The sequence below is a fragment of the Mustela erminea genome, chromosome 17 (genome assembly GCF_009829155.1).
Source record: "Mustela erminea isolate mMusErm1 chromosome 17, mMusErm1.Pri, whole genome shotgun sequence".
In the NCBI taxonomy this organism is placed as follows: Eukaryota; Metazoa; Chordata; class Mammalia; order Carnivora; family Mustelidae; genus Mustela; species Mustela erminea.
In genome coordinates, this window is record NC_045630.1 from 47,451,432 (window position 1) to 47,478,775 (window position 27,344).

General features: G+C 34.2%; 1 protein-coding gene across 3 annotated transcripts in view; it reads left to right on the plus strand.

The window, feature by feature from the left end:
• The window catches only part of KCNT2 (potassium sodium-activated channel subfamily T member 2), a 250,958-nt gene that overhangs the window by 185,279 nt on the left and 38,335 nt on the right, over positions 1-27,344 (plus strand). Inside the window, exons 22-26 of one of the 3 annotated variants that reach the window (XM_032318559.1) lie at positions 9,062-9,163; positions 12,816-12,899; positions 13,744-13,872; positions 21,331-21,351; positions 24,219-24,269. In XM_032318559.1, coding sequence (XP_032174450.1) covers positions 9,062-9,163; positions 12,816-12,899; positions 13,744-13,872; positions 21,331-21,351; positions 24,219-24,269 — 387 coding nt within the window. The remainder of the gene's footprint in view (positions 1-9,061; positions 9,164-12,815; positions 12,900-13,743; positions 13,873-21,330; positions 21,352-24,218; positions 24,270-27,344) is intronic. The other 2 variants (XM_032318558.1, XM_032318557.1) reach the window with 2 other exon arrangements.

Here is a 27,344-nt window from a genome sequence, read left to right on the forward strand (position 1 = left end):
ATGCCAAGTGAGTGGATGTTTGAAGATCGTAATTGTGGAAGATGTTTTTAATAGTGTTGAGTATGTGTCTATATTATTGTGTATTTATTGTGTGTTTATTGCACTAGGGAAAAAGAACAATATGAGATTTTAGAATTTTGGGGGGAATTAATAAAAAATAAAGTCTTCTACCAATCTAGAAATGCTTTTTACAAATGTAGGCAAGTTTTACTTGAATAAATGTTAAACCAGACTGATATACATCTCAAGAAATCCACTAAAGAGATTGCAAAAAACAGAAAGGCATCTCACTCTTTTATATAGCTAAGCAAATACAATTTTTGCATACATGTTAATTGTCATAATATAAATAAAAAATAAAACTTCTTGTATTTTGGCAACAAGCAACAGTTAAAACTTGCAGCTGGATACATAGACTAACCTCCCAAAGAGACAGAGAGACTGGACGCTTTAAGTTCACATTTCAGAAAGATAGTTCTAAGACTTCCAAAAAAGACTTCACTGAGATACAAAACTGGCTAGAGATTATTCAGGTTTTCAAAAGCTTTGCATCCTTCTGAAAGCAACAGAGAAAGGATTTATAATCGCAAGTTTTCTAAAGGAACTGCTCTAGGAAAAAGAGGAGGAAATATGTAATTTTCTTCTCTTTTGGCTTTTTCTCTTTCTCTTTCAGGGAAATTTTCTCTTTCTCTTTCAGGGAAATTCATTTATTTTTTAGATTTGTATTTACCCTTACATATACTAGATATTTCCAAAAAAGAGTAAAGGAATTCAGTATATCCCTTCATTATTAAGGAATAGTGGGTCTTGGGGAATTGGAATTAAAACCAGTTGGTTTGGAGGTTATAAAGCCATAGAAATTTTTTTTTCAACTCAATTATTACCATTTTATCTATGGAAATAGTGGTTTTGTCACATAGAAACCTTTTAGACTGTAGTGCTGTTATGGCTTAAATTGTGTTCCTCCCCCTCAAAAAAAGATGTGTTGAGAGTCCTAGCCTCTCGTACCTCTGAATGTGATCTTATTTGAAGATAGGGTTTTTATAGAGGTAATTGGATTAAAGAAGGCCACTGAGGTAGGCCCTAATGCAGTACAACTGACATCCTTATAAAAAGGGTAAATTTGGATATAGAAACAGACATAGATAAATGGAAGACAATGTGGAGAACCATCCACAGCCAAGGAGAGCAGCCTGGAACAAATCCATTTGCTTACAGCCCTTAGAAGGAACCAATGCTGCTGACATCTTGATTTCAGATTTCCAGCCTCCTGAACTCTGACACAATAAATTTCTGTGGTTTGAGCTACCCAGTTTGTGGTACTTTGTTATGGCAGCCCTAGTAAACTAACACATGCACCATCAGTGATATAATGATGGTTAATTTCCAATCCATGCTTTTTATCTGATATAAATATAGCTAACATAGTAATTGTCTTTCTATATTTGTCTTCTGGACACAAGGAGATATTTTTAGGCTTGGGACATTGATCTTTATTTCTAGTATTGAATAATATTCCAAATTTATTTTTGGCTGAAGAATAGGTAGATATTTTAATCTTTTGAACATATTTATGAATATCCTTCTATTCTATCCATAATTAGATGCCTTTGCACCTTCACAGGTAAAGCCTTCACCTTTAGAGACATAATCAAGGTTTTGAATTAGAAACAAACAACAGCGTGGCTGCTTGACACACAATTTGGACACTAAGTGGTTTTCGTTTGTGCTAGAATTTGTTAGAATGAGTGTGGGAGATTAGATTGCATTGACCCTGGCTGTTTTACTTGTGCCATGATTACATTTGGGTGGTTTCCTTGTAGACCTTGAATTCTAATAGAACACGGGTTGCCACTAGTAATGGAAGTGATAATCTGTAAGAATTCTCTGGAAGAGGCCACACACTGAAGAACAGACACAATAGTAACTTCCATGAAGAAAAGGAGAGAACTGAGAGCACAGAAGGATCACTGGTCCATGACATGATGTGAACAATGAATGATTGTTGAGGACCCCCATCTATTCTTGTGAAAAGGAAATTCCTTGATTATTCCTTGATTATTTTTTTAGATTTGCTCTCTTGAGGAATTCCCTTGTCTGCTGTTTTATGTGACCCTTGTCTCACCTCAAGCTTCTTCCTGAGCTATTTTTAACCCTTGTCACTTTAGGAGTACACACTTCTTGCCACCTGTATGAATGTTTATCTTGCTTATTGATTATCCATGTTTGGAAAAAGTCTACAGATTTTTAAGCTTATGAAAACATTTTCCCCCTAAAATTTTAAAGAGTAAAGATTTCTTAGATGGGTCTGCTAATTTCTTTCAAAAAACTTGATAAACTTCTAGTATACTTACTTCCCTAAATTTTTATGACCAAATGCTCCCCAAAGTTTCTTCTTAAAAACAATTTTTTTTTTAAATTTCTTTTCCTTCTCAACCCATGCATCTCTCTCTCTCTCACTATTGAGACAATAGTGCTGGGTTGGACTTTGCTGTTCAGTGCCTTGCATCAGTTTTCTCTCCTGTTGGCATTCAGAAGTGCCAACTTTTTTTTCTTTTTTTAAGACTTCATTTATTTATTTATTTATTTATTTATTTATTTATTTATTTTAAAATACTTTATTTATTTATTTATTTGACACAGAGAGAGAGAGATCACAAGTAGGCAGAGAGGCGGGCAGAGGGAGAGGGGGAAGCAGGCTCCCTGCTGAGCAGAGAGCCCAATGTGGGGCTCCATCCCAGGACCCTGATATCATGACCTGAGCTGAAGGCAGAGGCTTAACCCACTGAGCCACCCAGGCATCCCCAGAAGTGCACAATTTTTAAATATTAGAGGATTCTAAATCTCTGAGTTCCCCATTTATTTTTATTCTATACTTGAAATTAATTCTTGCTTCAGCTACTCTCTTAAAATGTACAATTAAAGGCAGCAAATAACAGTATATACACACCAGTATTAAACAGATGGAAGTTTTTAATGGATCGGGTCTGGGAGTGACACATAGACTTCCACTTATATGCCACTGGCTAGAACTCAATCATATGGCCACACTTAACTTCAGGGGGGATTAGGAAATGTAGTCCAGTCAGCAATCAATTTTGGTAGACAGTCCATATTCTCTGTCATATGCAATATGCCACAAATTTATGAAATTTTCAAAATATTTTCTGAACATCTGAGCTTTAGCTTGCATTTTCCCTTTCATCCGATCTTTCATTTGTGGTTGTCTACTTTTGTTTTGAGTTGTTTTGTTTTATATTATCCTTTTTGTCTTGGATATTCCCATTACCAACATTGTTTTCCCAAAAGTACTTCCCATGTTTGATCATTGGTCATATTGGGTCATTGACACTTCCTCTAACCAAATAAGTGTAGTTGGCATCAGAAACACAGTATAAGAGCTGAGTGAACATGGAAAATGTGACAGATAATAAAAAACAGAGAAGAGGAGGACAGTAATAGGAAAAAGAATTTTTCATCTCATTTTCCTATAAAGACTTACTTCTTCTCTTGTTTTGATGCATTTTGTAAAAAAGCCTTTTATTCAAGCTTACAAAATTTGCTTTAAGACTACATTCTTTAAAATTGCTCTTGAACTATCACCATTCCCCAATAATGATCATAATTACACTTGAGCTATCATATGGTAATTACACACTGATGTAAGAAGCAAAATAATGAAAATGTGAGGTGAAAGGGTGATATAATAATATATATATATTTGATCTTTGTCCCTGGTTCCTGACACGAAGCTTCAAAAACCCTTGGAATTTATTAGTAGTCTTTTTCATATCTTTCAACCATACCTGATTTTATGCTAAGGAGGCAACTCCTGCTGGATCCTCTAGATAGCTTTAGGATGAGAATTAGAAAAAGTAACCACATGATTAGAATATTGAAACTTTCAACATCTTCATCACCTTTCAGACCTCCATGGACAGCAGAGGGGCTGGACGTTGAGTTTAATCATGTGGCCAGTGATTTAATTAGTCATGTCTACATAATGAAACCGATAAAAACCCTGAAAAACAAGACTTGGAGAGTTCCCTGGTGGGTAAACATAATGATGTACCAAGAAAGTGGTGCGCCCTGACTTCATGGAGACAGAAGCTCCTGTGCTCAGGATCCTTTCGGACTTGCCCTATGTAACTTTTTATTTGCCATTTATGTTTACTCTTTATAATAAAATGATAACCATTAAGTATAGCATTTTCATGAGTTCTGTGAACATGCTAGCAAATTATCAAAACTAAAGGAGTTGTGGGAAGCCCCAAACTTATAGCAGGCTCAACAGTTGTCTTGGAGATATCTGGGACTTGTGGCTGATGTCTGAGATGGGAGTCATCTCATGGGATTGACCTCTTAGCCTGTGGGGTCGGAGTCAACTCTGGGTAGTGTCATGATTGAATTGAATTATAGGACATCCAGTTGGTGTCCAAGAATTGGTGTCAAAGAGTGATGTCTGTAAATCACATGACTTTGTAGTCAATGTAGACTCAGATTTATTTTTTAATATATTCATTGTGTAAGTAAGTAGCAAATTTTATGTATTCTCAATTTAAATTCAAACTAGTAAATATTTACTGAGCACCTGTTATGACCCAGATACCTTGTTTAACGCTTGCCGGTTACCAACAGAATAAATACATGGAATTTATAATTTGATGGGAGGTATAGATATATAGGAACAAACAAAAACACATGACCTTACTTTTTTCTGTCCAAACAAGTTGGACTACTTTTTATTCATAATCAAAGTATTAGAATAGCTGAATGGAAGTTTGTTTATATCTGCCTACACTGGATTTGATTTATTAGGACACTTTTTATTTCATTTTTAAGAAAATATTTACCATTTTACCATGGCTTTCCAGAAAGAATTTGAAGAGAATATTGATATTAGTTTCTATTTCTTTTAAATGTGGAAAAGCATTACTTGATATACTCTAGAGGAGTGATAAAATGTTATTTATGTGGATAATTATTTTAATATTTAAATTTATCTATTAAGAATGTGCAGTATTATGATTTCATACAATATGTCCAGAGTTTCCGTAGGCTGAAGGTTTGTGTCCCTCCCCAAAATTCATATGTTGAAACCTAGGCCCTGATGTGATAATGTTAGGAAGTGGGACCTTTGGGAGTTGAGTAGGTCATGAAGTGCTTTTATAAAAGAGACCCCAGAGAACTCCTCCACCATGTGAGGGCACAGGGAGAAGATGGCTGCCTATGAACCAGTGTAGGGCTCCATCTCACAACCCCAAGATCATGACCTGAGCTGAAATCGAGAGTCAGATACTTAACTGACTGAGTCACCAAGGTGTTCCCCCCAATCAGTTTTTTAAGAGCATGACATGTGCAACAATCCTTTGGAAGTAGTCTGAAGACCAAAAAAAAAATAGTCTAAACTCAGCTGTGAGGAATTCATGTGGACAGCTGTTAGTTTTTCAAAATCATGACATAGTTTTCATCAACGACCCTTCATGTCATAAAACTTCCATAAAACTGTCATAAAACTTCTGCTTATCTTCTAAGGACTCGGGTATATTTAGGTATTACCTTTAAACTCATAGGCCTCCTTACTTAATACTAGTCTCTTGAATGATATTTGTATTCTTAATGAAGGTAAAGCAAACTTTTTTCAAGTACCTCTCAAAACGTCATGTCTACACTGTTTTGACTAGGGTCAAACACAGTGGATTTTCTCCTTTAATTATTATGTTTCAGCATTGTTTTCTAACTATTTTCTATTTCTATTCCAAAATTCCCCCCAGTTTGGACTGCCTACTTCTTCTGCAGACAGTTTGGTCAGTTCTAATTCTTTATCTCTTTTCAGTGAGGTACTAGCATTTCACGAGCTGTTTTGCTTTTCAGGCCTTCCTTCATCGTGGCGACTATGGTTGATTTAGTCTGTTTTAATAATTTTTAAAATTATAGTTGTGTTTTATGAGTCACAACTTCTGAAGATCATTAAATAGTACAGAACTTACCTTTATTTTTAAAAAGTAAATACACGTAGTTTGTTTATAGTTTTATAAAAGCACCAAAAAAGAGTGGTGGCTTGTTTTTCTCCAAACCGAAGCAAGTAAAAGTGTAAATGTTTTAAATCTCTTATTCTATAAAAAAGAAAAAATAGGATCCTGCATCTAGAATGCAAGGTTCCTTCCTATTTGGCAAAATCTTTCTTTTAAGGCTCAACTGTGATGTCATTTCACCATTCCCCATCCTCCTTAGGTTTCCTTAATACTTGGACTTCTATGCGCTCACATCACATGGCTTTGTAGGTATTTGATTTTAAACCTTTCTTTTAAGTAAAACTGAATACCTGCCAAACTGGGATCTTTTGTGAATTACCTCTGCATTCTACCAACCTAGCTCAGTGCCTGATATATAACAGTTAATGGAAAAGTGTTTGTTGATTACACAGCTTCATTTTTCCCAAAGCCATGGGAATATTCTGTAGCCAAAGCTCCCCTCTATTTTTCTTTCTTAATTTAACACACACTGTAAATGTGCTATTCGTTTACTGTGTTATTTCTGACATAAGTCACTATTTAAACAAGAAGTGAGCCAACAGATCCCTTGACTCATTTCCAACAAGTATCTTATCTTCCAAAGTGGAAATCAAGAGCCTGACCATGCAATTAGGTGACACAGATAAATAAAATGAATCATATGTAAGAAAGAATGAATCTCATGGGCTGCAGATGCTTTCAGTTCTGGCCAGTTGTTGATATGACCTCTGATATCAGATTTTCCAAATTTAAAAGGAATCAGAAATTTAGACTTTTATGTTAAGTGTTGGCACTTGTTAGACCTCAGTAAATCTTTGCAGGCCAAATGTAATTCCTCTGTAGTTATGATCTGGACTCTTTACTGCCAATGTATAAAACTTCTAGCTTGCATGTTGCCTTTGTGATACAGAGAGATAGATAAATGATTTTGTCACAATATCACATTGGAATGGATGGTGAGACTAAGTATTAGTCATCTCTAGTTCTTTTTTCCCCCATATATAAATAAATATATATATCTATATATATCTATATCTATATATAGATATAGATATAGATATAAATGCAGTTTAAGGAATTAATCCAACTTCTTCATCATCTAGAAGTAAAGAAAGAAACTGTAGAATGTATTCTCATTGGGATGGAATGAGTTACTTGAGCTCTTATATTTTAGGGTAACTTTAAAACCAGTAGGTCTTGAAAATAGCGTTGTAAAATCTTTGGTTTTTTTTCTCTACTGTAAGGGAAGTTAATAATAAAAAAGAGAGTAGAACATGAATGCAGAATTATTCACATAAGCAGAACAGCATTCCTGGGTATGAAAGTGTTTTCCGAGGGTGTGAAGCTTACTAAACATTTAGAAAGTGAGGAGGACTTGCAGAACTGATATTAAGAACAGTGAATTCTCTAAATGAGAATGTTATCCATGCTGATGTGGAACCTGAAGCTGGGGAAAGAATTTTAGTATTATTACCAGACAGCCAATCTGACTCAACAAAGTCCATGCTGGGAAAGAATGGAGGAATCATCTACAAACGACCTACATGTGCTTTCAAACTAAGTATTCTTGACACCTAGGCTCCCAAATTAGAGAATAGACTATGATAGAATGGAAACAGACAAAAATTGGGACACCACATGCTTATTTTACCCTTTAGCCTCTCTCTACAGTCTCAAGTAAGGATATTTTTCTAGTCTAGACAGTCTTCTTAACTACATCGATGTGTTGGATGTGGTGGAATAACTCCTCTTGCTACTTGGAAGGGCTGAGTCTGTGTCCCAACTAGTTTGTCCAGGGATGCCTGGGGGTCAGGTCACCCTTGTGCCTTCACAGGAAGCAATAGCAGTAGCCCTCTTTCATTCCTTGAGTAATACTTTTTGGCACAAAGTTTTAAACTCTGGGAATGGGAGGCTTTCCTTCCCTGGAGGAGCCTCCAAATTTGCTACATGAGAAACAAGAGTTTCCTTCCATTGCCTCAAAGAACAAAGACTGATTTTTTTTTTTTTTAATTTGCTTTGCTGTATCTATCTTTCCAAGTAAACTTGGCAACAAATAAAACTAGCATTTTGAGATTACTGTTTGCTAAGTGCAAGATTAATTTGGATTCTTAAGAAACTCCTTACAATCTTTGACAAACATTAGCTCTCATGTTCATTTATTAAGGGAAAATAATAACAACAGAATTTTTCAGAAGAAACTCCCATACACTGTGGTATGCACATATGCTGTTTCTTTCCCTTGTCTCTTTTTCTAGGCATTTACAGAGTATAGTTGCAGTTGCGATTTGGTGTGGCCCGTACAACTTAAAAGGCATTTAGTGAGATGAAAACTCACATGACAGAAAGTTGGAACCCCCTGGATGTGGTGGCTCCTACTTGCCTAGCTTTGTGCCTTCGCATATGAGAATATTCAAAAGCAAAACTCCCAGGTGTTAGGATATATTCCGTGGCTTTAGGCTTTGGTTTTTGTTTTGTTTTGGTTTTGTTTACATCTTATTAAATGCTTTTATTGTGTTTGTTCCTTTTGTTTTATTACCTCAAGTCCTTTGCAGAAATATTTATGAAGAGTAAATACTCCTAACCATGGAAAACAAACTGATGGTTACCAGAGGGAAGGTGGGGAGGGGGGTGGCTAAGTAGATGACGGTGGTTAAGGAGAGCACCTGCTGTGAAGAGCATGGGATCTTGTATGCAGGTGTTGAATCACTAAACTTTGCACGTGAAATTAATATTGCACTGTATGTTCACTAACTGGAATTTAAATAAAAATTTTTTTAAAAAGAGTAAATACATGTTTAGTGTAGGAGAGGATTAACCTTCCTCTATTGGGTATTTTCATTGATTAAGAAAATTTGGTTATAAATATTAAAGGGAAATATTAAAAATACAGCTATATTGCTGTGTTATACTACAATGTATAAAAAAATGCCCATTCATAGCTAATAACTGTATAATGAAAATATCTCCTTCACATGCATCAGGAAAACTTAAGCAGGAAAGCATAAAATATAATCTCACAAATTTTTCTATTTCAAATTTCTGAACAGAAAGAACGAGAGAAAGGTTCTAATTTGGCCTTTATGTTTCGACTGCCTTTTGCTGCTGGGAGGGTGTTTAGCATCAGTATGTTGGACACTCTTCTCTATCAGGTATGCAGTGTTTCTTTTTTCTCTCTAAAATGTTTATTCTAATTTCATTTCAATTTTATTAAATGAATAATACATCGAGTATTTCTCATGGAGCGGTTAACTTATAACGGGCCCTGGAAGCACTTCAGTGTTTTATTTTGTATATTTAATGACAAATGTGCCTGTGAAACATTGCTAAGGAAAACAATGTTTTTCAGAGTAATCAAATAATTTTTAACCATTCTTTAGTATCAGTGTCCTACAGTGTTTTTGTGACATTTGAGTACATTTTGCTTACATTTTTGTTAAGAATATTACCAGAGTAAAAAGAGAAGGTAAGAGCAAAATATATTAAAAAAAGACAATCTTCTTCATAATGAACAGTTTCAAAAAAAATGAGATACCAAAATGATGTCAATAAACTGACAAACCAAGGACATTTTAAATATCCACTAATGACTGCCTACTGTAGAAAAAATATAAAAAAGATTTTGCAATAACTAAGAACCATTTAGTCATTCAGGATGACTAAGTCAGTCAGGATGGTCATTCGATCATAGCTAAGAAATGTATAGAGATATTATTTTGCACCAATATATTTTAATCTTTTTTTTAACTCTACCAGATACTGAACAGCATTAATATCTCATATTCTTGGATTCAAGTAATCAGACAATTTATAAATATTTCTACTAAGAGAAAGCAGATATTCATGGAGCTTTAAGTTATTTGGTAACTTTAATCTCAAATAAAGCATTTCAACATTTTGTTGTGGTATTTTCTTTTGGATTGTGTATTTTATGTAGCCTCTTCTGCAATGCTTGACTGAATAAACTCATCTGAACATGGTTAAAGCTTTTCTGCTGGCCTTGGGGCTAATTATGCCCATGAATATGCCTCTAGCAACGTCACAAACCATCTGCTTATGACAGATGAGAGGAGGAACAAGCACAACAAAGGAGAATGAGCACTCCTGTTCACCCTGAACTTTCCAGACACATTCTCTGGACACTCCAAGAGGGGGCTTCCACCCCCACACTCCATTACCACACACATCCTTCTGATCTCTTAGGGGATTGGAGGAGAAGAACTGTTTGAAGAACAATACTGAAACTGAAGATTTTCTGTCAGTAGTAGTCAAATGCTTCATGCCATTATGCACCAGTGGTTTTCAGATTTTTTAGCCCTGGAATCTTATGTTTAAATCAAATCTCGTGAGAAAGTCTAATAGATGGACTAAATAAAAGGGAAATTGTTCTACAGAAGTAGAAAGCAGTAGTTATTCCTTTCTCTTCATTTTTATCTTGTGCTTTTTGTTGTAAATATGCATACAGGAAGTTAGGTATTTTCTGAAGCTACTACAGAAAGGGTGAAGCAGAACAGTAACTTTCAAATTGCCTGTTTGGCTTTGCCTGACATCAGATGAGATACATTATGGTTCATTTTTTTCAGATGAGATAGAATACTCATTTATTGATTAAAAATGAATATTAGAAATCAGATATATAAATCCTAAATTCATATAATAAGTATGCATATATTCTTAAACTAAATGCCATCTAATTTTTTTGGTTAGTGATTTGAACCCATGTTCTCGAGGATAAATATTTATATGATTTATTTAAGAACTATTATTAATGTCTATAATTGTACAGTGACTTACTATTAATGCAATCCTATCCTAGACATCATATTATGTGCTTCCTCAAAGAAACCGATGATGTAGTCAGTATAATCAATCCCAATATCTAGACAAGACACAAAGGCTCAGAAAGAAAAACTATCCAGTAGTTACTGTGAACCCTCATCTTCAGACCATGCACATCTCATTTCGATTACTCACTACCCTATCCCTGTGGCAAATAAATCCACATTATGGTACTTTTTTTTTTTTATTTAACTTACTAGAAGGTTGTTTTTCTTTATAATGTCTTGTCCATAGTTCCTTTCCTTCTTCCCACTTGAATCACAGATCACTTTCATATTTTTAATGATTTTCTTAATTTTTATCTTCATGAAGCTGGAAAGCCAATGATTAAAAAATAAGTATAATCTGAGGAGAGGTGGAGGGGGTGAAAAAATGTATTATCTAAAATACAATCAAATAGGGGCACCTGTATGGCTCATTTGATTAAGTGTCTGCCTTCATCTCAGGGTCCTGGGATCAAGCCCCACATGAGGTTCCCTGGTCAGCTGGGAACCTGCTTCTCTCTTCCTTTGGCCCTTCCCCCACTCATACCCTCTCTCTCTCAAATAAATAACAAAATCAAATCTTGAAAATCAAATCTTGAAAATAAAATAAAATAATAAAATACAATTAAATAAATACTAAGTGAAATTGAGAAAGATTCTTCTGTGATAAAATTCCATGAGATTGAGTGCACAGACTTTATAATAGCAGGTGGGGCTGTCCCTGTCATTTTGGCTCACTTGTACCCCTTGTCTTTGCCCTAATGAAGTTACAGGACAAATGACTTCTAGACAAGGGATGCATCAGTGACAAAGGCAGCAAGCAGATCAGCAGTATAACCACATCCAGCTCAAAAATAATTTATAATAGCCGTTTACCAAATCTTCAGTGGACTTATTTACCCCCATGAGTACTTTCAGTTTTTCATTTTGGGAAATAGTTTTCAGTGTCTGAGAATGTGCTTAAAAAGTCCTCTTCTTTAGCACACACTGGGTTACAAGTGAAGTTGAAGGGTGCGTGTCACCACTGCTCTTGGTGGCCTCCAGTTGGTTCATGGTGTAACTACCAGGACACTAACCCACCTCGAAACAAAACTTCCATTTCTTTGGCCTGAGAAAAGGGAATGGATATGGTTCCTTTGTTCTTGTTTAAATGGCAGGGTTTAATTTTCTGATGCTAGCTGTTGGTAAAATGGTAATGAACAAAGTAGCCTGGTAAATTTATTTAAAAGGTATTGTAACTTAAAAAAAAACTTTGCTATGCAAAATAACTAGATGAATATTCAAATTTTTCATTTTTTAACACTTGTGGATTTAATTCAAGAGAGTCATTTTATACAATCTATAAAATAATTATTACATGTCATGGTGAAATGTGCTTGTGTCTTTTGAAAGTTTTTCTTTTCACTCAGAACTAAGAATAAGTTTAAGAAATTGAAAACATTGTTAACTTAATACTCTGTTGAGCAATGTTCTAGCAATATATCAAATTAAACCTTATACACTAACACATCAAGTAGTCTTATAATGGTATTTAATACTAAATTATTAATTCATTAATATTTAGATTTACTGAAATATTAGAAATTTATTCTAGTAGCAAAGATCTTAATCCTAAAAAAACCTTTTGGAATATCTCCTTGCAAATTTTAGAGTTCAAGTTTTTTTTAATATTCTCTATTTTAGCTCATAGTTTTTTTGTTATTAAAAATTAATTAAAATCTGTTTTATCATGTCTAATAGTACATAAAACTTAAGCATGTCAGGATAGTCTAATGAATACTTATTCTCCATATTTCCTCGTGGACAGCTTACCTGTACCTGTGTATTTAAGACACTGACAGGATAGATTTTTACTTCCTTTTTTAAGGGGGCTTAATGATGTGTTATGAGAAGTAACCTTTTAGAAATGGTAAGATGTTCTCACTGAGCTATTCTGTACACTTCATGCACATAATAAATATGTCTGTTGTTTGTATTGCAGTCGTTTGTAAAGGATTATATGATTTCTATCACCAGACTTCTGTTGGGATTGGACACTACTCCAGGATCAGGGTTTCTTTGTTCTGTAAGTTAATATTCGCTGGAATAGAATTGTTCTAATAGATGTTTCTGAAATTCAACTATAATGCACTTTGGGTAATATGTGCTCAAAGAATATCCTCAAGGTTTTTTAGTTCCTTAAAAATTTTTCAGAGAAAACGTTTTAAATTATTCATGAAAACAACCATTCTATACAAAATTCAGAACACGTGTTTTTTTCTAGCTGGCATTTGAGACTGATGGTTTCTGACATAGGATGCCTTGCTATTGAGGAAAACAGTGACCATTAAGTTTACCCCCCCGCTTTATTTTTTTTTAAATGAATATACTTTGTTCAAGTATTTATTCAGGGAAGCAACTTGCCAACAATACAGATTTGGGATCAGCAAAGAAGAACTAGTACTTATGCCTCTGTCTGGGAGCCCTGGGCTCATTTTATTATACCCTTTTCTCCATATAAGCATTATTAGGACTTTAGATGGACAATTTCTTTTTGTGCTGGAGTGTCTTTTGCATTTGAAGATCTATAGCATCAGCAGACCCTGCCCGCTAATTCCAGTAGCAGCTGTAGTCATTGCAGCATTCAAAAAAAGTCTACACCTCTTTCCCAACGTCTCTCAATTACCATTGACTACTGCCTACTGATGTTGAACTAACATGATGCTGTGCTGCTACAAATTGAGTAGTTGGTCTTCTGAAATTTGTGGAATCCCAGGGCTAACCTAAAGTGGAGTGCCATAAAGAAGTCCAGTCCATGCATATCTTACGAAATGTCATTTTGAGATTTTGAAATATTTTTACCTTTAACCTCTAAAAAGTGAAAAATAACCTGAGTTTTTATTTTTTTTTTAATGGTGTATATCTAATAGATGAAAATCACTGAGGATGACCTGTGGATCAGAACTTATGCCAGACTTTACCAGAAACTGTGCTCTTCTACTGGAGATGTTCCCATTGGGATCTACAGGACTGAGTCTCAGAAACTTACTACATCTGAGGTTTGGAAATACCAAAATATTCCAGTTTTAATGATGAATCTGATTGAAGATAGCCATTCCTAATCATAGAAATGGATTTCTAAAAAAAGTTAGAGAATGAAAAAGAACGCTCTCTGAACACACAGTGTCAGTTCTCAGAGGCAAAAAACAAAAACAAAAACAAAAACAAAAAACTATTTGTTGAAGTAAACAAGGTCAGAATTCCCCAAAATGTTGTTGGCTAAGGGATTGTTCTGGAGTTCGTGGACTTTGGGCTCTGAATGCCTTTTGTAGGTCTAGAATTTTGCATGTCTAGATTGTCAGGAAGCAAATTAATTTTAATTAACCTTATGACTCATAAGAGCAGTTTTCAGGGCAAGCCATACAGCTTTCTCATATACTCCTCATCTCACATATATACATTTGGAAGGAAGTGAAACAAAGTTAGCACTGAAATTCACATTTCTCAAACTCTAGATTAAAGACTACTCTGAAGCAAAGATATAAAACTCCAGGAGTAGTACCAGATCTTCCCAGAGGAAAGCTCAGTATTTGTAAAAGCAAACTAGAATCTATTAATATGGAATAAAATTTCCAATGACTTCCTACAGCTAAAAACACATCCACACCGATCTGGCCACATTATGTGGTTCTAAATCGTTTTTATATCCTCAGTAAAACATCACCTTTTAAATGAGATTCTTTCATGAAATAAAAATTTTGGATAAATACACTATCCTACCAATATTTATAAAATTGTTTAATATAATTATGGTTTATATTCTTAAAATATTTTTCTTCTCAAATATCTCAAAGTTATTCAAAATTTTGGTTAGCCATATCTGTTTTTGGTTTTATGCAAAATTAACTAAGGGACTCAGTTCTGTTATTTGCAGTTTAGTAATCCATGCAGCCATGAAACTGGTTTGTGTTAAAATCACTGAATCAATATATAGAAAAAAAAAAAAAGAGCTTTATGGAGAGCATATGAGCAAAGAAGTGGATTTTTGTTTGCTTGCAAAAATTTATGATTTGACATTTAAATAAGTAATATTGAGGACTACAGGAAATTGTTCAATTCTTCCGGGTGCATTTTAGCAGTTTCACTGTAGATCAGGTGTACTAAAAGGAACTTGATTGCCAGCTCTGTTACTTCATAGGATAGTTTGGCCAGATATGCCTAAAATTTAAAAATGCTGTATCTAAAAAACTATTTTTTGATTAAAGGTTAAGAGAAGACAAGTGCTTCCACACCTAAGCAATTAACCACTTATTTGAGCTTGTTAAGTACAAAGAAAGTTTCCATTCACTAGAATATTATTATTCTCTTATTTTATGTATAGGTTTTGCAAATTCGAATGTAGTAAATTCTGCTTGGTCAAGTTCATATTTATGTCATCATTTTATATTATTAAGAAACTTTGTAGTATGCTATTTACATTATAGTAGGGAAAGGATAATTGAGTATTTGTATTGTCGTCACGGAGCATTTAACATTACATTTTGGTCATCTCAAAAAATATCCCTCAATAAAATGCTTATAAATCCCTAGAACTCTAGCTTGTATGAAAAACACACATCCTTAGGAATATTAAAGGAAACTGAGTTAAATAAAGATGATACCTCCTGTCTTCCTATATTGATTACAGTTCGTTTTTTGACACATATATTTTTACTTAAATTTTATATTCTACCTATTGTGTAAAAATTGAGGCAACCCAAATAATTAAAGATAAAAATAAAACCAAGATTTTTTACAACACAATATATTAATAGAGGCAGAGAAATTAATGTTATCTTACATCTAAAATGAACTGAGTGCTACAGTTGAGCCAGAATTCTACTTTTACTTTCCTGGTAAGTAAGGCAAAAATAGAACTGTTGAATTACATAGTAATTATAGTCTGATACATGAAAGGATAAAAGTTAATCTTGAGAAAGATTTGTTATTAAAAGAACACATATATTATAGGCTTTCTTATTTAAAAGGTTTTAGATAATATGAAGAACAGTATCTATCCTCAATCATAGTTTTACAAGATACAAAAGTGCCATTAAAGTGAATATCCTTTAAGTTTATCTTTTATTTTTTTAAAAAAGGACATCAATTAAATGAGAACTCAAAGACATTGGATTTTGTATGAAGAGGAAAGCTTTTTTTCCTGATCATATAAAAAACAAAGAATAAGACCTTAATGTCCGTCATGAGATGAAAGATTGGCTCATACATTCCATCATCTTTCTCAAATATTGGATGGTTCAAGAAAAGTCAAGCGGTAGAATTCAGATGATTTATCTTTGCCCCCAATGTTAATTTTCTCTTACTTTAATTAAAGAAAGACAACAAATTTCAGGAGGTAGAAACTCCATCTAATAATTAGAATCAAGTGACTAACATATTCTTGCATAAATAGCTGTCAGATTCCCATTCCCCCGACAGTTCATACAGCTGTGATACTGTCCCTCACTCCACACAGGCAAAGATTGAAGGCTCGTTTCTATGGAGAGAGTACATATATACTCTGTGGATTGAAGGGACAGTTGAGGGCAATCACACCACCCTAAATTCAGAGAACTAAGTGAAAGGTACATTCTATATACTGTACCCTTCAGCAGCAGATTAGAGATCTTCCCTAGGGAATCTGCCCAAACCAAGTGAAATACCTAAAGATGTAGACATGGGACATTCAGTAATCTAGTGATCACCATGAAACTCAATAAAAAGAATCTCACCCAGAGCGTTCAATAAATTTTATTAGTCCCCTACTCTTCAATAAGAGAAGACAACTAAAAATTCCCTGTGCTGGGAAATGAACCACAAAGGCAGAAAGTAAACAGAAAGGAAAAAACACGCAAAAAGCACAGATCATGGAGGAAGAAGACAATTTCGAACATGAAATAAAATATTTACCCAAAAGAAGTAAAAAATATATCCACCCAAAGATTCGCATACAAATGTTCTTAGTAGCATTGTTCATAATAGCCAAAATTTGGAAAAAACCTAAATGTCCATCAGTTAGTAAACAGATAAGCCAAATGTGGTATATCCATACAATGGAATACTGTTTATCCATAGAAAGAAACTACTTATATGTGCTGTTACTGGGATGAACCTCCAAAAATATTAAGTTTAATGAAAGAAGGCAGACACAAAAGACCACATGTAGTATTATTTCATGTTTATGAAGTGTCATAAAAAGTAAATGAATGCAGAGAGGAAGCAGATTAGTGATTGCTTAAGTGAGGGGGAGGTGGAGGAAATGGGGAACCAGCTAATGAACATGATGGGGTTTGCTGGGGTATTAGAAATATTCTAAAACTGATTTATGGTGATGATTGTACAACTTGGTAAGTTGACTAAATACTTCTGGATTTTATATTTGAAAATTATATGTCATATATATATTAGTAAAGTTATATACTGAAAAACTATAATTAAAATTATTAGAAAAAATAAGATACTGCAAGGATGAAAGATGAACAGGAAACTGAATTTTTATCTTTTTAATTTTTTTTTTAGAGAGAGGGAGGAGGTGAGGGGGCAGAGGGGAAAGGAGAGAGAATCCCAAGCAGGCTCTGTGCCCAATGAAGAACCCCATGTGGAGCTTGATCTCACCACCCTGAGATCATGACCTGAGCCAATATCAAATTGGTTGCTCCACCAACTGAGCCACCCAGGTGCCCCAGGAAACTAAATTGTTGAAAGAACATTTTCAAGGAAAAAGAAAACCTTGGGAATTGAAAATATGATAGCAGAGGTAAAAAGAAGTTTATATCATAAATTTGAGGAAATCACCAAGAAGCTAGAGCAAAAATTCAAACATGGAAGCAGTAAAGAAAAGATAAGATTAGACGACTAGTCCAGGAGTTCTAAGGTCTGAATGATAACACTTCCATGGAGAAGGAATGCATCAAAATATCAGTGTAATAATTTAAGAATAATCCCAGAATAGTAGTGTGTTAATTTCCAAAGGGGAAGGGTCACCAAGTGCCCATTATAATGAATTAAAACAGACTCACATCAAGACACAGCATCATAGTATTTCAGAATATTGAAGGAAAGGAGAAGATGCAGGAGGAACAGAGCAGGGATAGATCACATGCAAAATATATTTGGGATTTTTCAACAGCAACACTGTAAGCCAAAAGACAATGGAGCAATGCCCTCAAGATTTTGAGGAAATATTTCCAATTATAATTCTATATTCAGCCAAACCTCTCAAACTTGTGTAAGAGTAAGATAAATCATATTTCAGCATTGCCTCCAAAAATGCTCTACCATGCCTGCTTTCTGAGGAAACTACTCCCACCAAAAAGAATGAATACACTGAAAAAGGAATCATGGTATAGAGGAAACCAGACACTTTATGAAATCCAGGCAACAAATATGAAGCCAAGGAAATCCCTATGATGGCAGTGAAAAGACCCTCAGACATCAGGGTAACCTGGAATGGGTTAGAAGTTTCAGAGAGATTTGTTCAGGAAGATGAAATCTATAGAGTATCTTGCATATCTCAATGTCTTAAGGAAAGATTAGACAGTTGCCAGAGATCTCAGGGTGAATTAAGTACAGGTATAATTAAGCAGTTATAAAAATAACAAAGTTATTAACTTCATGAATATGTTATCACCACCACGAACAAAAACATTTATGCAAGAAGTGAATAGTAGCCATGTTTCCTGTATAGATCATCTGTAAATTGTACTTAGTCATAATATGCCCTCAATTTGGATCTAACCAGAATTACACTTGAACAATTTTGAAATGATGAGAGATGGCAAAGGTACTGGAACAGGTGGAAAAGATTAATTTCTTTTCTTCCAGAGTGTGAAATGAATAGATGAAAGCAGAAACTGAAAAAAATAAAATTAAATTAAACCTATTACAGAAAAACCAAGATAAAGACTTACATAACCAGCTGAAAGAGATAAAAGTAGATGTGTCCTAGGGAAATAAAAATGATTATGTTAGATGTTTCTATTTTTCAAAACAAATCGTAACATTTTCTGACATCACAATGTATTTGTAGCTAATAAAAACAACTAATAATTTATAGTCATATGGTAGTTGCATTAGACATTGATTATTTTTTTCAGATTACATTGCAAGTATTTAAATCTGTCCTATTCTGTGGATAATTTTTTTTATTAAGTGCCGACATTTCACATCAGAACATGGTAGGAATAAACACAGGTAAAAACTAGGCCTTGTTCCTTTATTTCATGGAGTTTAAAAAAATACAATTTAAAGGCCGATGCAGGATTTCATGCCGCATTATTTTCAAGTCTGTCTTCAGCATCTTCTCACGGTCTATGTATAGAAAAAAAGTTATTTAGCTTTGTCTGTGGGAGTAGGGGAAACACCACATTCTTCAGGCAGACGCCTTTGAGAGGACAGATGATGATAAAGAATATTTATAATTGAAATTATAAAATGTACCAAAGACCTGGAAATATAATCTCAGTTTTTCAGGGGGCTGAATATTGGTGGAAGGAGAATTCATACAAACATAAAGAATAAAGTGGAGGTGCGTACAGGGACTCAAAGTCGGTCCATGGAAGGGCCCCTGGGTGGCTCAGTGGTTAAATAGCTGCCTTTGGCTCGGGTCATGATCCCAGAGTCCAGGGATCGAGCCCCACATTGGGCTCCCTGCTCAGCGGGAAGCTTGCTTCTCCCTCTCCCACTCCCTCTGCTCGTGTTCCCTCTCTCGCTGTGTCTCTGTCAAATAAATAAATTAAAAAAAAAAAATCGGTCCATGGATATAGCTGGGTAGTAGGGTACAGCTGGGTCCTGTCCCTTTTTACCTGGTTCTATATCCCCTTCCCAGAGCTTCTACCATCATCTATGTATGTCAGTTTAAGAAAATCTTTATAAACATTAGAATAAAATAATAAAAAATAAGCAAAAAATAAACATCAGAATCTCCTGGTTCAAAGTATGGAGGTGTGAGGACTCGTGCTGTATAGAAGGACTATACTTCTGTCCATAACCCTTTATCCACAATTCTGAAATCCAAAAAGCTCACTAATTGATTTCACCTCATTTTATATGTGAAATTTTAATATTGCTCCACTTAAAGTGAATATTCTTACTTTTTGTTGCAGATATATTATTATTTTTAATTATGAAATGCTGCTCCCCGAGACCCACTAGGGACGTTGACTACCATACAGGATATGGTATAATACTGTCTTTCCAAAATTTGATAAATTTTAAATTAATAAGTATATTTGTTCCTATGGTTTTTTGGTAAGAAAATGTGGAACTGTATTTACCTCCAGTTTTCCAGTGTATTGAAAGTTACATTTGCTTGAGGCGTTCTATAATCGCTGAAAATTTTACTAGAAATTAGAGATCATTTAAAAGCATATTAAAGTACCAACATCTTTTCAATGTACACAGTAAATTTGTGGAATATGTTACTGTGATTGTTGGTTACTTTCATAATAATAAATCCTAAAACTTTAAAGCATGTGATATAATGAAATAATCATTGTCCCATCTACCAATCATTAACTCTTTACTATTCAACTGGAACATAGTCTTTTTAAATGTATTACTGAAGTAAGCTTATCTTTTTTACAAAATCACGTTAATAAAATTATTTTAAAAAGGAGTAAGATAGGATAGTTTTGAAATTCTAGCTGCTCATTCTCAGTCATTATTCACTAGAGCAATGTTATTATTTTCTTGGGCCATGTGTTAAGAATCCTAAGATAAACAGTTTTAAGGATCCTATAATCAAATGTTTATTATGTGTTTTTTGTATTTGTATAAACAGAGAGCTAGATAACTTGTTAAATTTGAGTTATGTTACACCAAAGAATATAACTGAAAATTTTATTTCTACCTATTGAAAACCGAATAGAATATTAGTCCTTAGAATTAAAGACTAAGATAGCATGATTTGTATTGGCTCTCAATATTTAAGGGTTATATGGTGACTGGAAAGGTCAAATTTTAGACTTTATAGCCAATGTGAGAGCTCAGAATATATCTATAAACAAATTTATGTCTTATGACAATATCTAAATTTAAAAGCATTAAAATTTTGTGAGTATTAAATTTTATATGTGATCCAAATTTTAGCACACTACAAATATTAATGCTAATAATGGTTATTGAATGCCAATAATTTGTCAAATATTCTCTTATGAACTTCATAAGCTCCTATCAATTGTTTTATTTTCCCTAGCAGTACTATTTTTTCTTTCTATCAAAGCCTTCAGAGACAATTTTACTAAACAGACAAAAAATAATCTAACAGGAACTTTCTGCTAGACTTTTAAAATAACAACTTATTCCTTATCTAATTTTATTCAGAAGCCCTGTAATAAATAATGAAACACCTAATTGTATTATAAGTGTTAAATGGGGACTTGTCATATTTTGTCCTTGTTGCTGACTGCTTCATGTATGTATTTAGTCATTGTTTAAACTGTATTTTGTGTGTTTCTTTTTTCCTCCCTTTGTGTCAGTCTCGAGAAATAGCATCACAAGTAAGTATTTTGTCTCCCTTGCCTCAAATAGTTTAATATGTAAATTCAATGCTTTTAAAGGGAAAGAGTATTAACAATTAAATTCAGTACTTCAGATGTTAAAATAAAACAAATTAATTAAGCTGAAGTGTTATAAATACTCTATTTTCAAGTTAGCATATCTGTATTTTCCCAATAATACTGCAAGTTCATTTTACCTGTTTGTCTTCACATTATGTTTGTATATTAGTCCAGTCATGTGTTTGATTGTTACTTGCTGCTAGTCACTTACTGGCTGTGTGTTTTTTGTCTGTCCTTGAGTGAGGTGCCCACCTTCAATGTAATCAACTGAGACTAAAAAAGGGCTGGCAGTCAGGTGATATGAAACACATCTTTTCCTACGCTTCCTATATAAGCTGGTCCTCCTAGAAAGGGGTCTAGGAACAATAGGATTTGTGCTTTCTCTAGCATACTTTTTAGCATTTAATTTACTCTTCAATAATTATAATTTATTGTCATGAAGAAGCTGTCAGTTTAGTGTTTAATAATATTGACCTGGGTTAATAATTGATTTGTTACAATAAAACTAAAATTCTTAACCATATATTGTGTGTGTATACACACATTATATTTCTGAAACCATGATACTATCTTCATGAGATTTGTATTTTTAATCTTATTTTCCATTCATGATAAATAATTGTCATTATGTTCTTAGCACTTAACACAGACTCCCAAGCATAAATATAATTGATGAAACCATTACAAATATAAACACTTTAAAAATTGCATTTTGAATGTCAAAGCAATGGTAGAATTTAGCCCATTAAGTGGAAAGCTTATGTGCCAAAGTTGCCATCTAAAAGTACACTTCGATTTAAGAAAAATAAAATTAAAAAAAAAAGAAAAAGAAAAGTACAGGTCTGTTTTTGAGCTTGTTGGATTTTGGAGAAAAATTCTATATTCATAGTACCCACATTTTTGATATAATGGCTGTTGCCTACATCACAGATTTGAATCCATATAATAAATACAAATTTTGTTCATTAAATTATTTTAAACATCTTAAATTATTTAGTTAATTGTTTATGAGCTATACTTCTATTATATTTTTCAATATATTATTTTGTTTTATTATATCTTGAATCCTTCAGAATTTACTAAATATTCACCAAGGAAGTTTCCCTTTGGGCTGCACGAATAAAGCTTTAGAGAAGTGCTGTCTGACCTATTTCACATCATGGTCCACACTGGAAATGTAATGTTTGTTTGGCATGAAGCTGCTTAGGGGTTTCAGCTACCCTGGGTGCCTGCAGGTTGAGGAAATTAAAATTTTAGATAAAAACAGAACATATCCCTGGCACATACTGATTTTGAGGAATTTATTTTAGAGTTTTATTGTTTTTTTTTTTAGAACATGTTTTATAATGAGATCAACATATATTTCTAAATTTTTAATTTATACCAGTATTTGACCTGACCAGCTGCACAAATACAATCTCAAGTGCCTTGAATTGGCATGCGTTTTTTTCATAAAATATTTTAGTAACATGTCACAAGCAAAGTTACTTCACCTTGTCTTTCCTAAAGGGATTCTCAGGTATAAGTCCGGACCTGGTCCACAGTGGTAGAAACACTTGCTGGGGTTCACTCTATGCTCCAGAAAGAACAGAATTTTCATTTGATTAAAAACTTTATAGCTTTACATTAGGAAGTGGAGTGAAACTTTTAGATGTAAGTTTGGCTAAGTTGCAGTTCTATGTGTTGATTCAAATGCTCTTTGCTTTTATTCAGCTGTTACACATCCCTGTCACCTCTTGTCTCTAACTTACCATCTCAGATGCAGGAAGGCAAAAGTTTGGCTCATTTCTGAATCATGGCAGCCAATTGCAAGTTGACTCTTGGAACTTTTTCCCACTAATTGATTTCTTTCTTATAGCTATTATTTTAGATCTCCACATCTTTCAGTCGGTTCCTTATGTAAGCGAAGTGCCTCCCCTCTAATTTACTGAGAAATTTGAGTTTTCCAATATAAGAACCTTTCTTACAATCCTTTTTATGAAGAAAAGAAAAACCTCTAATTGTAGTTTGGATAGACATTTATCTTTGTAATTTTTGTAATTTTTAGACATTTATCTTTGTAATTCCAATTGCTTCTACAGTTTCCATCCTTTCCAGTTCTAGTTTTTGGTTTTAGGTTTTGTTTTTTTTTCCCTCTCCATCAACTCTCTCCTTTTACCTTTGAATATAGTCCTTTCCCCAGTTTTCAAGAAAAAATTTCCTTTTTCTCCTACTTTTTCTTTTTTAAAGATTTTTTCTTATTTTTAACTAATTGCTACGCCCACTAGGGAGCTCATGACCCCAAGGTCAAGAGTTGCATGCTTTGCAGTTAGGAGCCCCATTATTCTTTTTTTTTTTTTTTTCTTATCTTACTCTTGTTAACTCTGAGAAAAGTTCATATATGCTGTCAATTTTATTCCTTATCCGCGTCTTCAACAGTTTTTTTCTCCGCTGCTATATTTACCTGTTCTTCAGTCAGTAGAAATCTTTAAGCCAAAATCCTTGGCATTTTAAATTAGTTTTTATTTGTTTAAACATCATATAATCTTTAGTAAGGTTCATTACCTCCTACATCTTAAAATTCTCTTATCCTCAGTTTTCATATTATGAGTGACTTTCTTTACCTATTTGACCTGTTTCTATTGATTTATTTCTTAAACTTTCCCCCTTCTTTCTACTGTTCAGTTTCTGCCTATAACAGCTCATTTCTAGATGGTGCCAATGTGATCTTCATCTGAAGGCTTCTCCCTAACCCATTGTCCCTGGGATTGGCTCTGGAGCCCAAGACTCCAAGTAGCTGCAGCAGTCTGCCTTTGTCTCCCTTCTAGGACTGGACTTCATCTTTAGTTTCCAGAAAGTACTCCGTTAACCACCTGAAGGTAGGCTAAGCTTCATCACAATCAGTCTCACCCAGAGCCTTAAGCTTGATGCCTGCACAATGCTCAGCACTATATTATTTTATTTAATCCTAACCAGAAGCCAATATGGCGGACAATATTATCCTTGTTTTGAAATAAGCAGAGATGTAGACAAGTTAACTTGACCAATACCAAAAACTTTGGAAGCTGCAGACGTGGTTTTTAGAATTTATTGCTATCTGACACCAGAGATTCTTTTAATCACTAGTTCTCACTGTAGCAGCCTCTACTGATTTCTGAACTACATCTCTCTTCTACCATCTGTTTTGAGATCCTCAGATGCTTTGGTTGAGAATCAACGTGGGAAATGACACTTGAACACTAACCAGGCATTTACTAAAGTTGTGTTTTGTAGTGTTTCATTCTTTTTCTATACTTGATCTCAGAACACTTGCTATGTCTTGTGGTTTCAATTATCACCTCTATGTTGATAGATAGCAAGTTTGTGTTTTCTGTCCTAAGTTTTAAAAATGAAGAACATACTCATTTTCTGCCAGATCCTCTCTATTTTATTATCTACTAGAACTATAAATATTTATCGAGCACCACTAGCCATCAAATGCACCCACCTAAATGCTTGGAATGCATCAGTAAACATACAGGAAAGATTTCTCAGAAAGCTAACATCAGAATTTCACGCCTATTCTTGAATTTAAGTACATCTTGGTGGATTTACTATATCTAAATTCTCTTCCCTTCAATATTTTACATAGAACAGACAGATTAATGACCATATTCCTTACTTTGTTCACATGATGCATGATGCATATAGTGGGTGTTTGATGCCTACTATATCAAGTCAAATTTCTTGTTGCTGGATTTTAAACTACTCTATATTCTGGCCATTCTTTATTGATGCTCCTTCTGTCCCTGTTCCTGGTACAAATCATTTATTCAATTATTCTGCCTGATCAAATGAGCAATGGACTTGGTACCAGATGATCTAGATTTAAATGTTAGCTCTTCCTTTTACTACCTGTGTGTAAAATGGTCTATTCTCAACACATAGCAAAGTAAAGACAAAATAGGGAACATATAATTACCACTTCACAAATCCTTTTTTTTTTTTTTTAAGATTTTATTTATTAGTTGCCAGAGAGAGACAGTGAGAGAGGGAACACAAGCAAGGGGAGTTGAGGAATGCTGAGCAGGGAACCTGATGCAGGGCTCAGTCCCAAAACCCTGGGATCATGACCTGAGCGGAAGGCAGACGATTAATGGCTGAGCCACCCAGGCACCCCATCACTTCACAGATTATAAAAAGGGGCAAATATGTGTTAATTGTTCACAGATAGCTAATGGCAAACAATTCTGGGGCAAACTACATGGAGTAACATATTTCATTAATTTTCTGTGCTATATAATTTTGATTGGATGGTATTCCCTTAGAAAACATTTGTTTCAATACACTTATATTTATAAATAATATAAAAGTATGATTCAATTTGAATAAATACCTTGTGACATTGTTCAAACATAGGTATATTCACTAACCTCAAATGCACTCTATTTTATACACACACACACACACACACACACACACTCCATAAGTCTGAGCTCATTTGTCATTTTCTTCCACTTTCTTACAGAAATTTTACTCTTGAATCTTTTTCTTACCTTATTTTACAATTCTTTTAAAATATTTTCTGGGGCACTTGGGTGGCTCAGTGGATTAAGCCTCTGCTTCAGCTCAGGTCATGATCCCAGGATCCTGGGATCAAGCCCCGCATCAGGCTCTCTGCTCAGCGGAGAGCCTGCTTCCCCCTCTGTCTCTGACTGCCTCTCTACCTACTTGTGATCTCTTTCTCTGTCAAATAAATAAATAAAATAAAATAAAATAAAATAAAATAAAATAAAATAAAATATTTTCTGGCTCTGATCCTTAACTTGTGCATTTCCATCCCCAGGAAGACATTTCTTACTTGCATTTTTTACTTACTCTAACTTAATTAGAATCTCAGTGGCATACTTATTAGCAAGAAGCTGTTTAAATGCATCCAATCTATTTGATTTAATTTAACTGCATAGTCATGGCTTTCTGTCCACTTAACATCTTAAACTGCGTGGAGATCATTCCTTCACTTTGCATTGCCGTAGGAAGTAAATTAAGCCTTCATTCACAGCTCCTTGTTGAGTGGCTGCTAAAGTCTACAAAACAATCAGAACCAAATGGAAAATTATAAAGTTGATTTGGGTCGTCTGGGTCTTTATAAAGGAGTGGTGATGTGCAAGCAACAGTATACTTAGATCAATAATATTGTTTTGTATAGATTCTTAAAGATGAAATTGCATATTTATACTTCCAAGTCTTACATTGTGTTTGTTCTTTAATTAAGACATTACATATAGCGTAGAAATTTTCTTTCCACAAGCTCATTTATCCATAACTGCATATGCTTTAGGGAAGTAATTCTCAACAGAAAAGAGGAGTGTGTGTGTGTGTGTGTGTGTGTGTGTTTGTGTGTGTGTGGTGTGTGTTTAAACACCATGGGGCATGGTGAAATTGTGCTATATGCTTATTAGAATCACAGTTAATAGTTTTCCATAAACTCGTATGCTTAGGTCATTTTTTTCTGTAATGTAAAATACTGGAGATGATAGAATGATACCGTCCCTGACTTACCCTACAGTGTGTAGGATCTGCCTCATACATGTATACCCATGGTTGGGAACATTGCCTTAGGCTGTGTATTCCTGTAATTCTAGAAAATGATGGAAAAACTGGGAGACAAACCATGAGAGACTGTGGACTCTGAGAAACAAACTGAGGGTTTTGGAGGGGAGGGGAGTGGGGGATTGAGTGAGCCTAGGGGTAGGTATTATGAAGGGCACCTATTGCATGGGGCAGTTGGTGTGGTGCATAAACAATGAAACTTGGAACACAGAAAAATAAAATAAAATTTAAAACAAAACAAACAAAAAACTGAACTGTGCAGAGGACAAAAGTGGCAATAAAAGTATGATTTTAATAACATAAACCTTTGGAATACCTTTCTGGGCCTGTTAAGCCTGTGTGGCTATTCAGTGCTCTTCTAT